This window comes from Limanda limanda, chromosome 17 (genome assembly GCF_963576545.1).
Source record: "Limanda limanda chromosome 17, fLimLim1.1, whole genome shotgun sequence".
Lineage (NCBI taxonomy): Eukaryota > Metazoa > Chordata > Actinopteri > Pleuronectiformes > Pleuronectidae > Limanda > Limanda limanda.
In genome coordinates this window covers 15,747,968-15,761,494 of record NC_083652.1, presented here as the reverse complement: position 1 = coordinate 15,761,494, position 13,527 = coordinate 15,747,968, and the positions used below count along the sequence as shown (strand labels likewise).

General features: G+C 42.9%; 1 protein-coding gene across 1 annotated transcript in view; it reads right to left on the bottom strand.

Moving 5' to 3' along the window:
* Positions 1-13,527, bottom strand: part of grapa (GRB2 related adaptor protein a) — a 28,194-nt gene that overhangs the window by 14,149 nt on the left and 518 nt on the right. Inside the window, exons 2-3 of the mRNA XM_061089936.1 lie at positions 8,405-8,502; positions 7,068-7,187 (exon numbers count right to left, since the gene is read on the bottom strand). Coding sequence (XP_060945919.1) covers positions 7,068-7,187; positions 8,405-8,502 — 218 coding nt within the window. The remainder of the gene's footprint in view (positions 1-7,067; positions 7,188-8,404; positions 8,503-13,527) is intronic.

Here is a 13,527-nt window from a genome sequence, read left to right as displayed (position 1 = left end):
TCACAGCTCATGTCATGGGCTGACACGTGGCAGCCGATGTGTGTCTGATGCGTGTGTGCAATCGCGGCTTGTTGTATCTCATGTGTAGCAAAGTGGTCATGGGTGTGTAGGTGCTGCTCGTGTGCGATTTTGTGTGTTTTGTGTGTCATCCTTTGGTTTGCATGTCAGCCAAGCAAGTGAGTGGGCGAGTGGTTCAGCGCTTCACCCCCACCACCAACGCCACCTGCTTCGATAGATAGGTAGATGGGTCAGAAAGTGTGTGTTTGTGTGTGTTTGGGTCTGTGTGTGTGTGTGTGTGTGTGTGTGTGCGTGTGTGTGTGTGTGTGTGTGTGTGTGTGTGTGTGTGTGTGTGTACGAATGAGGTGAAGAATGGTAAAGGATACTTGGTGGCTGCAAAATGTGTTGACTGCTAAATAAGGAGCCTTTCAAATAAAACAATGATATGAACCCAAGAAAGAAAGAAACATTGTCTTCTCCCGTCGGTTTTCATCAGAAAGGAAACATACATTTGCAAATTAATTAGAGTTAATTTCCTCCTATGAAAGATATCCCTGTATAGATTTACATCGTCTCCAGCTCCTCATTAGATGTTTAATTAGAATCAAAACCCACGCTCATAAAAACGCATGATACTTTTGAGACTCATTAAATGTGATATAAATCTCATATGACGAATTCAAACATCCTGGGTATCAGCCTGGAAATTAGGACAGACTTATACAATCTGGTTTAGAGATATTGTATTTCAGGGGATACATATCTGGTTTCTGCATCTAGCTCAATTTAACCTCAACCAAGGAATCCCTATAGTACAGATTCACGAGATTATATTCATGAATTGTTAAGGAAGAGATGCATTGAGGGTAGAAATCATCTGATTCAAGTAGAGAAATCTCAAAAAGCTAGAATCAAAAGGCATAGGCTTTTTTTGGATAGTTTTATTCGAACCCTTACCAGCTTTTTTCTCAACAAGAAAAAAACACAAACTACGAATTGTGGCTAAAGCTAATTCCCTGTCTTCTGTGCTAACCTTAGACAGCTACTATAAGACATAAGACATTTGACTAGAAAGCAAATAATTCCCAACATTTCAAACTAATCCTTAAAGTTGCTGTGAGTTCAATCTTGGTAACAACGGGCAGGACAAAACCTTCTTTCATCTCCCAGACGACTGACTTCAGTTTTACCCTTTTCCTGTCTATTCTATCTGCTGTCGCTCTTGCTTTCTCTGAAACGTTGCCCTCTACTCCGTCTTTCTCAAGTCTCTCTCAGCCGTGCTTTGGCCACTGAACTGTAAATTGTGCAATTTAACTGTGGAGTGAGCTAAAAAAAGAGCAATTCACCATTTTTTTCTATGAGTCCTTCACATTGAGACACCCAGGTCTTCAACGGTGGAATTGAGATTTATACAATTGATGTGTTTGAGTGTATGTGAAGCTGGCTAGCAAAGCTTAGCAGAAAGACTGGAAACAGGGGAAACATTTAGCCTGGCTCTATCTTATCTTATATCATGTGTGTGCTTAAGATCCCGTTGAACAAATCCAAGCTAACTTTCTGCAAGTCTTTCAGACATCGGACTCGTATCGGTATTGGTCGTCTCTTTCCAAATATGCACAGAAGAGAATTTAACGTAGAAAACTTGCTAATTTCACTTATATATTTATTCCAAAATGACCCTGCATAACTCCCTGACTATGCATTATAATGCATCCACGAGCATTAACTTGTCAAAGTAAATGAACTGATGTCTGAGGGGATATCAGGAGTCACTCGGTGTGAAATTGCCCCCGAGTGACGACATTCATGGGACAGCGAACTTGTGGAGATTATGAAGCTATAAAATAAGCATAAGCCAAAGGGTCAGTTCCCTTTAATGGTTCCCCTTATAGTAATGACCCTGGTAAGAGAAAAATGATGGAGGCTGAACGACCGGCTGAGTTCGTATGAGCCATCAGCCACTGGAAGAACAAGCTGGTTATATTTGAAGTCAGGTCAAATATGGCAGACAGGACAGTGGATAATTGTCTGAAAATCTCTACTTAGATTGGTTGAATACCAAAAAGAACCACATGGTTTGGATTTGAAAGAATGTCTGCTTTAGTTTCAGGGTAAAGCACCTGGATTGAACCCCCTCATAAACCAGACCTTGAGACACAGACACACAAAGAGGTTGCTGACAGACGTTTGGCTCAGTCGAAGCGTCAGACTGAAAGAAAAACGTCTTTTGTTCTGCAGGATGTTCACCTGATAAAAAGACAAAGGCCAGTGGAAACAAAAACCACCCATGAGCTGTTGTGTTTCGTTTCGAAGAACATTGTGTGGAGCAGGACGTCGCTGTGGTCGAACATGGTTGGTCTGTGTCACACAAGAGGATATCCAGCGCTCGAATAGGAAGTGATGTCATGCTCTCACAGACAAAGAGACAGGACCACACATTTGGTTCTTGGTACCGTTTCAAGGAGAAAGTGGCAGTAAACAAAACGACACTAAAAGATCCCAAAACATTAAATAATCTCGGGAGACCTTCACATATCCTGTGATGACTCACGGCCTAAAAAACAGTTCTAACATTCAGCTGCGACTTTAATGTGCAGGTGAGGGACTGAGATTGAGCAAGAGAACCAGGAAGTGAGATTTTCCATTTGAGAAAAAGTGAGAGTTCCATTACTTCGACTACACTTCCAAAAAAATGAAACCCGCTACCCAACATCCTGCCCTTTTGTTTAGAACCACGTTGATGTTTCTTAGGTCTTTAAATATTTCTTTCTCGGAATAGATCGATTTTATACTATTGTGAGAAACTCAGAAAAGACTAAATCCTTTGGGTGCATCTGCTGCTGAGTCAAAAAGAGCCGGTAAAGCCGAGCTCAGCAGAATGTATTCCTTGTCTCTCTCTCTCTGTAAAGGTTGGCGTCACTTCGCTCCACTTTCCAAAAATACACTGCTAATAAATAACCCATTGGGACAGTTTCACTAGGCACAGTCTGAGATCTAGTCCCCCGCCACATATTCCTTCATACACACCTCTCAAAAGTATTTTGCTGTCTTCTGTCGTCCCCCCCCCTTGCTCTGTCTCTGATGCCCTGTCAGCACTAATGCAGATACTCTGCAAAACTAACTTTTCCCCTCTGCGTCTCGAGCCTCTCATCCTCACTTTAAACTACTAACACAGAGGTTTTACAAACGCCGTCCAAAGTGCAGATTTTAAAAGGAAATTTTGAAGTGTAAAAAGGAGCGTTTTAGGAAACTATGATATCACAGCTTTCTATATACCACTTTCATATATACTTGCCCGGCTTCCTTTTTGAACTTTGTGTTATTTTAATGTTTAAATAACTCAATAATTGCAGGAATTTTTTATTTTCTGACAAGTTACAAGTTTGACAAGTTTTTTAGAGCTATAGTAATAAGAGATTTAAGTTGACTTCATTCTTTCCTTAAGGTTTGATCAAACGTTCCCACTTCTTCGGCTGACAAAACAATGTAAATCCTGACACCTTGACTTTAGAGCAACTATTAAAACTTTATATCCCAATCAACTTATCAAAGTGATAACCCATGAAAATGAAACTGAGCCTTAGTTTAAATATATATAATGAAATTGTCACATTATAAATTGCTTGATTTAAAAAACTGCCAGTTTTACCATAAAATTGCAGCAAGAGATTACATTTTTCATTTCATTTTCAAGATGTTTTGCATGATTACTAACTTAGTTTTTTACAATTACAAACAAACTCCCTCTCATGGCTCCATTCATGGCTGTGAAAGTGGATCTGAACGGGCTGAGCTGAATCTTCACAGCTACTCCTGCCAGAACATCTCCTCCGACAGGAGAGCTGTCACTACACAAGGACCACACACACGCAGAACACACACACACACACACACACACACACACACACACACACACACACACACACACACACACACACACACACACACACACACACACACACACACACACACACACACACACACACACACACACACACACACACACACACACACACACACACACACACACACACACTGGCACGCAAACACCTGACCCAATTTTCAAGCTACTGCACCATCCAGCAACAACAGCCGGAGAGACACACGAACAAAGTGCCAAAAAAACAAGTAGCAGCTAAATCCTCTCTGTCCCCTCTTGGCAAACCTGTTCTACACACAGCACCTCCCGTCTCTTCCCTCACTCATCTGTAATTTCCCCCTTTAATTCCCTTACTGCAGACAACCTAATTTTCCTTCTCCTTTCCTGTCCTGTTTTCCGAAGGCATGAGACAATTCCACTGGGAAAGAGTGTCAAGCCCAGACGTTGAAATAACCTCAGAAACCCCCCAAAATCTGTCTCCATGACTTGAGCCATCTAACAGCCCCCAACTGGATATGAGAAGCCAACCCTCAGTTCCAGACCTTCCTCTTAATAAAGCCACATTTCCGACACAACCACCCTGGCTCCACACTCCTAATATCCACACAGCCCGTAGGAGCACAATGCCAAACCTCAGCTGCCTCCCTGACCTTCACCCCCCCGACAAGACAACGGATCGGCCGGTTCAGCGGCTCCAGATGCCACAGTGTGCCAGACAGCAGGGCCGGCCCTGGCAATGTTGGCGCCCTAGGCGGGGTTTCAGAATGGCGCCCCCCCCAACATACACATGCAAATTGTCATGCATCCCCAAGAACTTTTGGACTGTATACAGATGCACACACAGGCAGACAAAATTGTAAGCTATAAAAAATAATAAAAATATATAATAAAAATATAAAAAGTCTGAACTCAGCTGTAGTGACAGCATATCATGTCATGTCGACAAAAATAAACATTAATGATGTCCGCAATTGGGGTGATTCTACCTCTATATTGTTCTTTCTTCTCCTCCCCTACTTTGCTGCGCTTTCTGAATCGTGCACCTGATAATTTAATCCTTTTTTGACTCATCTTCAACTCTTACCACAGTCTAACACGCCTCCCCACACACACACACAAGAGAGTATGTGCTTGTGTGTTTCTGTCTGTTTAGACACAACTGACAAATGTGTGGATTAAGCAGTGTTTGGCAAGTTACTGAAAATTAGTAATTAGTTACAGTTACTAGTCACTTCTTTTAAAAGTAATTGATTTACCCCACCAGTTACTGTATGTAAAAGTAACTTTTAAGTTACCTTTATGTCTGCTTTTTAAATGTAATGAATATGAACAGTACTGAACAGTCAAACACAATACATATATTTTTTAGACCTATTTATTGTAATCAACAGGGCAACAGGACCATTTGTGGGTCATTTGGTACCGGGCCGCACAGAAAGAATAAACATTTTACATGTTTTCTGTTTTATCTATTATCCGGTAATTTTTCAAAATATAACCGTTTTATTTTGAAAAATTACCGGATCCTCTGCGTTATGACTCATGCTTTATGCATGTCAAGACGCTCGTCTCGGTCACGTCACTTTTTCGCTGAACACAAACCAGCACGGTATTTGTCGGACCCATTTGTCAACAAACCAGGTTAATCCAGCATGTCTGGTTAAGAAAGAGATCAGCTGCTGGAGATCGCAAATGACAGCGGCCCTTAAAGTATGTTTGAGAAAACAACTCTGCCGGTTTCCTGGATTAAAGTCACGGCACAATGCCCTGAGATCGCCACAACAGCACTAACAACTCTGTTGCCATTTCCGACATCATATCTGTAGTGACATGATAGATCGTTTGAAATATATCAATTTTCAGTGTGTTTTCCGGCCCGATTTGCTCGCGGCGAGCGAAAAAAATAGAACAGACCCCGGAACCATCGCTGCAGATCGCGAGCCAGCCGCGGCTCTTCCCGCAGCTTCCGGCACGACGCTGCCGGTGCGAACAGCCCAATTATTTAACATGGGCGCGGAAAGGAGGCGGACAGCTTTCGTGGCGCCTCGCGGCGCTCCTATCTCCGGTGCGTCCCCGGGTTTAAAAGATGATGTTGTGATGTGAATGTTTTGGTTTATATTGCATGTGTCACGTCATGATAAATCAGTCCCTTGTGCCGCCCTCTCAGCATTTTGCGCCCTAGGCAACCGCCTACTTCGCCTATGCCAGGAGCCGCCCCTGCCAGACAGGATTAGCTCACATCAGGCCAGCGGGGTTGCAGATCCTCCCTTTTACCCTCTTCCCGACACCATGTCCTCTAAACCCCCTTCCTGTGACTTCTCAGAACGTACAAGGTGCGATTAAAAAAAGTTCTTTGACTGTTCCTGTCGTGCTTAAATGGAGCAAGGCCCGATAAGCTGTGAAGGTGCAAACTGCAGCTAAGCATGTGGGCATTCTGAGTTTCTCCGTGGCCCTTAACCTTGTGCACAGAGTAAACTTCAAATTCTGTGTCACACTCATGTTGAGGATCATCACGGCCATCGACGACTATCACCTAGACACCAAACAGCAGCCTGACAGTGGACGAGCCACAGTCTCTGAGACCCGTTTGACCAGGGCCGTGCTCGTGGTTTTCTCTGAACTGTGAATTTGTCCTGCAGGGTCAGGCTGTCTCATTTTGCACGGGACGCCATCCGGTGCAAACAACCTTACCCGTGGCGTGATTTCAATTGGCCTCTCTGCCATGACAACACACACTCTCACAGCTTGGGCTCTGGCGTCACCAACACAGCTCTCCAATTGGCCTACTTGTCAAAATTTGGCTCCCCGCAACTTCCTCCTCTTTCCCCCAAAAATGAAAAGCAATCTGAGGAGTAACCGTTTTGACACAGTGGAGGAGATCCAGTGCGGGGGGGCGCAGATGGTGCTTGACACACTTACAGAATGGAACTTCCAGGGAGCGTTCCAATCAAGGCAGGTGCGCTGGGAGCAGTGTTTCCTGCACATGTTGACTTGGTGGCCAAATAAGTAAATCAGATTTGCAGAATCAGTACCGGAACTTTTTGAACGCACTTCTGTGTGAGGACGGTTGCACAAAGATGCAGAAATTGAAACAGGGTGGTTGCAGCCGTGAGAAGATACGTGAAGAATGGTAATAATATGTCATTGAAAAAGGAATACATGGATCAACGATGGTTGAATGTTCTCCTACCTCACGGACATGGAGAACTCTCCAGGGGCACTTTCACTCTCTCTGACCAGGAAAGCTCCACAGCCCATTTGTCTGAGTCGACTCTCGGCCACACCGCGAGATATCCGGCCGGCGAACCAGCTGGAAGAGCGACAGGAAACACAGAGCAGAAGAAGTCAGAATGAAAGAAAAGACGTCAGCGATGCTACGTCTTTGTTGTTTGTGTCTCGCACCCACAAATTAGTTTCTGGCGTTTGTTTGAAAACCTTAAAAAAAACTCCGGCTGTTTGTGTTGTTTGGCTCCACACAGATCAATGCTGACAAATGAAGGAGCGGTGGAGTCTGGTGGAAATTAGAACGTCTGTGAAGTTATTTTTAAACGCGCGGCTAAATGTGCACTCAACACAAGTCCCAGAATGCTGGATTTCATTTGTCAGTGGTGAAGCGTAAGTAAGAGTGTCGTTTTTTTCATTTTATTATTTTTGCTTATTAGTCTTGCTTAGTCGAGCAGTTTGCATAAATTATGTTCTGCTTTCATGATCCTACGCGCCGACCACGGCAGTTAGATGACTCACATGAGCAGAGAACACATCCAGAGTGGTGGACGAGCTAAAGGACGATCTCGCTTGAGGTCACAGGGTCAATTTTCTCCGGGTTTTAGTTCTGTGCAGGAATGTGGAGGAGGGGAAACACTCTCATCAACACAACTCCCAGCAGACAACACATCTCCCCGTGGTGTGCACACACTCCAACTGGACCGCACACCAGTGTTCATTAACGAGCTTGAGCCGCTGCAATGGCTGTGCTGTCAGTTTAGTGTTTGTCACAGCGAGAAGAAGTAGAGCCCAGCTGGTGCATGACCATCTGATGGAGATTCAGGGTGTACCAGCAGCTTCACTGTAAACACACACACACACACACTTGCATACGCGGCTGCATTGTGTGCGATTACGTAAAGCAGCGAGTGGGTCCCTTTGGGTAGGCTGCCTTATGCCGGAGTGCAGATGTCCAAAGCAGAGCGGAAAACGCCTGAAGCCGTCCACACTCACTGATGAGCTACTTAGACGGACCAGTGCTGGACGTGTGAAGTGTATTCATCTGCTTTGCAAATGAATGTGTGTGTGTCTGTGTGTGTGTGCGCGTGCGTGAGTGAAGCCTCGGGACAAGTTTGAGCTATCGGCTTCACGGAGAAAGGACAGTTTGGGAAAGTGGAGCCATTTAGGCCTAAGACTGAGGGTTCAGATGAGAGTTAAGTTTCCGTTCAGCAACCTCCTATCAAAGTGTGTGTGTGTGTGTGTGTGTGTGTGTGTGTGTGTGTGTGTGTGTGTGTGTGTGTGTGTGTGTGTGTGTCTACTTACGCGTGTGGCCGCAGGTTGATGTAGTTCTTCGGCACGAAGCCTTTTCTGTTGTGGTGCTCAGCTGTGTACCAGTTAGGATCATCCTCCATGTTGGTGATCTGGGGATTAACACACACACATACACACACACACATCAAGCTATCAATTCACACAAATCCCACATGTAACACTTTTTACATTGGTTCAGTATAAGTAAACACACAACATTTGGCTTCACATAACAAAGCTGAATGGGTTCGACTGGTGAAGTGAGAGACATCTGCTCCTCCCTTCTCTGCTTGTTGTTCTCTATACCTCAGCATCGTTTTGGATTAAACTGAGATCGACTTCTTATTCGTATTCTTTTTTTTAGACAAGCTTTAGAAACGATGAGACACTTGCACCTGATATGTCCCAGTTTCATATTCACCTGTTTTATCCTTTCTCATCCATCTCTCTTGTCACTGGGTGTTTTTTTTTTCAGTTCTCCTATCATGTCGGGTTTCTTTTGTGATTCTAATCCAGCTGTGACATTCGTTGTCATTTTGATATTTTAAACTGTTGTTTTGTTGGCTCTGCTCGGCTGCTCGCAGTGACACGTCTCATAAACTCTCTGTCTTATCAACCCTGCAGAGCTCGAGTCACTTCATCTTCGTCATCTTTTATTTTTGGTTTTATTTATTTATCACATTGCCTCTGTGTTTTATGGGTGATATTAAAACAGTCAACGTGTGAGTATGACATATCGTAAATAAGTCTAGAAGTTTAGAAAAGCTTCTTCTGTTGCATAAAACTGTCTCAAGTTCCTGCTATTGGTCCAAAAGTCCGAATCCGGACCAAGAAACAATTCTTTTGTTCAGACTAAATTTGGTCCATTGGTCTGGATCGTGTTCTGAAGCCCCTCTTACTTGTGATTTGCACTCCCCTGACCCCAGTTGACCTCTGTTCATGTCATTATCCTCAGAGTTCATGTACGTTTTCCTTGGTTTTGCTTGGTATACGGACAAATGTGATACAATCCTTTGTTTGTTGGAACTTAGATGTTTCTACACATACAACTGTGAAGGGTTTGGCTCCCTTTTTGTTGCCTCTGTCTGTCAAAAAGTTTCCCTGTCTCCTCTCTGCCTTCTGGAACTTTATTTCATGCACCAGCTAGTTTCATGGTACGACGTCGCACGCGGGCCACTGAGTGATTTACTGTTCTCACCATCGATCACAGAGCTGAGTGATTGGCCATTATTTGCACATCATTCTCTTGTCAAGCCCATTCAACCACAGCCTCGGTTAATTCATCACTGTGACCCTGTGACCCACAGACTTTGCCCACCTCTCCCCACATTCCCTCTCCATTTCCTTTTGGGATTCTGCTTCTGAATTCCACTTTGCCAGGGGGCACTTTACAATCTGCAGCTCTCCACTTCTACCTCTCTTTGGTCTTTACCTCGTGCTGACTGCTCCCCCCTTTTATTAGTTAAACAATAAGCAGCAGTTAACCGAGTCCCAAGATCTTTGGGTAACGCTCTGCATCACGGGAGAAACTCCAGATCCCTGCTTATGTTCTCATCACACATAGTCTGTCTTGGTACAGAGCACTGCGAGTCCAAGTTTAGCCAAATCTATAAATAATTTCTTCCTTTTATATCTTCTGAAGCTCTCTGTTCTTTATACCTACATCTACTTTCTGTCAGAAAATTGCAGCTTTTGCTACTTCCTACCCGTCTGTGCTCTAACAGAGCGAATCCACTCTCACTCTGCCTGTTCAAGTTTATAGATCGTTTCCTGTATTTCAGTAATTATTATGTCTTGCTGTAGCTCTGCTGCCAATAAACAATAAACAGTACACCTACACAATGTTGTTTTAACATTTCTAGTATTTACGTCTTTAGATGCAGTTCATTCTAAATGCTGATCTAATATGAGCTGAATCCTTTGGACCCATCTGAGAAAATCATGTCTTAGAGAACGTATATTTAGGATGTTTATCCACCACCGCCCCCAGTGATTCAGCTGTGACTGACTCAGCTCCTCCAGGGCCTTAAAAATGGATTCAACAATTACAAAATAAAATTAAAAAATCACATTTAAAATCCAAAATGCATGAAGGAAGATTCAGCATAAAAAATTCAGCATAAATCAAGTGGTGTTCAATGATGTAGTCACCCATTTGTTTGTGAAGCCTGGGGTTTTGACATTTTGTCCCCCGCCAGCTTGGTATTTTGAAACCAGAAGTAACCATATTTGGAGGATCGAGGGGGTGGAGCCTGAGTGAGAGCTCAGGGATGCTGCACGCCCATTTACACCTGTGACGATCACCTATTGGATGGCACTCGCTGTCAATCACACAGTATCCATGTCCCGATGCATTGTGAGCTTTAAAATAAAGATCTTGCTGTATCAAAGACTTGAAACCAGCAATTGAGACTTTTTGAAAATGAAGTAAGGTCATTTTCTCACAGTCTTCTTGTCGGGTCACCCTCTGCTGGTCATTTGAAGGAATAGAGGTCTCAGGTATGTCAGCAATGGCTTCACTTTCCCAACCTGGAGTCTATGTCCTTTTTCATATACAGTCTATGGCATGAACATTAGCACTGCAAATATCTGAACAAGATTCTAGTTGAGGCCCAGAGAGTGATGTCCTGCAACCTGAGGGTCCCACTGCACACACAACGCCAGCCTCAGCTTTTGTTGGACCGGGAAATTAAAGAATAAAAACTTCAGCGACTCGTGTTTTTTATATTCTTCTAATTTGCTATTGCTGGGATTCGACTCGCTTACAGAAGAGTCACACCATCCAAATCCAATTAAAATTCCAGATTGTCACATTGATGTGTTTTAGGTTTGGAGAACAAAAAGAAACGCTCCACTTTTGTGTCCCCTTCCCTTGTGTCAATCTTGGCAACGCTGCCTGGCTTTAAAACGGAGTGTCAGTTGAATTTAACTATGAAGCTATTTTTATCATTTATTTTATGAGCCCAATCTCCACTCAGCCTGATTGATCACATGGTTGCTGGAACAAAATTATGTCCCCCAGAAAAATGACACAGTAAAAAAATCTATTTTCTTTCATTCATGTGGAAAAAAAAGAAGCTTTGGGACCAAAATAAAGCTTTTTATGTAGAAAGTGTGATTTTTACAGTAAAAAAATATGTTAAGTTATAATTAAATGTAGTATTTTTTTTGTGTGTTGAACATTTTGCATGATTTTGTGATGATACTACAAGGTTCAGTTCATCTGTGCTGCAGTCAGTAATGAGCAAAATGTGCAGAGCTGTTTAAGTACAGTTTGACCCAAGTGTGAACTGGAGCTGTTTGACTGGGACAAGACAGCAGTTATCCCAGTGGGAGGAAAGAAAGCAGATAGAGTGAATAGCGTTTTTAAGTGTTCGTCCCATTTTTTGTCACAATAAATGCGTCTCTGTGACTTTGGTATAATACCATTTCTCCGTGCACTGATCAAAGCCCCAAAAAATAAGTACATTAGGATTTACAAGTAGGTTATTTGGGAAAAAAGCTTCTCCAGTCACAAGTGCAGATTTGAAAAAAGACTTAACCAAGTTTTGTCTGCACATAAATACTCCATTGAAATAGAGAATCACATTTATTTGCTGCAAAAACACCGACGCGGCCACAAACTAAATGCCATCTCATATTGTCTCTAATATTGGAACCAAGTCTGTCTGGGGTGAATAATGACTTCGCTTCCTGCATACGATTAAAGGTAAATTCCACCCTCAGGCATCACTCTCCCATTAGACCACATCAAATTCATGTCATGGGTTATTTTTGTGCTATTCAATGTGATGGGTTTTTCCATCTTTCTACCTCATCAAGCGATTCCTACAATTCCAGACCCTTGGCGGAGATCAGTGACAAACCAGTAGCACGTAGAAGTGGCCACAGCAATATCAGGATAAGAGCGAGAGAACGAGGAGGACAAATTGGTTTTGCTTTATTCTGCCTTGACTGTGGAACAGCTGGTGCCAGAGCGTATTGTAAGTCCAGAAAGAAGCTCACGCTCTTTAATTCTGAGCTTTAACTGCTGATGTCCTAGAGGGACGATTTTCTACGACAATAACTTCCAGCTGTGCGGAAAATGTCTCTGGCCTGCTAACCGTCAGAAAAACACAACAGCTGGATGTCAGAGCAAAAATAGACCACGTACTGCAAAAAGGAAATAGATTTGTGTTTCTTTCTATCACTGCAGAGATGAAGATATTGATGGAACTCTTGCGTCTGTTCAGTTAATGTGACACTACTGCCTGGAGATACTTTCCTTAACTTGGCACAAAGGCTAAAAACAGGCGGAACATCAAGCCTGAAGCAAATGAGATGACAACTTGCCACTTTATAAGAGGTTAGACATATCTCTCCAGTTTCCTGGCAACCAGCAGAAAAAGTCCAGGAAGTTACTGCTGCTGGTCAAGATCTAGATATATGGTGAGATAACCTCTGCGAAGTAGCACATTGACATCGCTGTTAATTAGTGAGCATTACAGATGTTGGCGGACAGATGTTGTTAGATCTGTTTCACACTGCTTCTAGTCTTATGTGCCCAACTAGCTGCTGGCTCCAGCTACACGTTCACAGCACATACGTCATCAATCAGTCTTCTCCTCGCTCACTCGTCTAAGTTTACAATCAGATACAGAACAAGCAGTTTTAAAGGTACCAGCCCCCCAAAAATAAACCTTATCTCAAATGGGCAAATGTTCACAATCATCGTAACAGTTGGAAGAAGTTGAAGCTGTCTACATGCTGCTCTTGTTACGCTCCTCTCTTTCTTTTAGTCAGCAACAGCATCACCTGGATACAGGATGTCAAGAGCTGCAGGCGCTAAAGTTATAATTGTTGCAATTATCACATCGGAGGCAGAGAGAGACGAATGATTGGTCCAAGTATGAGTAATGGATGTAGATAGATAGATAGATAGATAGATAGATAGATAGATAGATAGATAGATAGATAGATAGATAGATAGATAGATAGATAGATAGATAGATAGATAGATAGATAGATAGATAGATAGATAGATAGATAGATAGATAGATAGATAGATAGATAGATAGATAGATAGATAGATAGATAGATAGATAGATAGATAGATAGATAGATAGATAGATAGATAGATAGATAGATAGATAGAT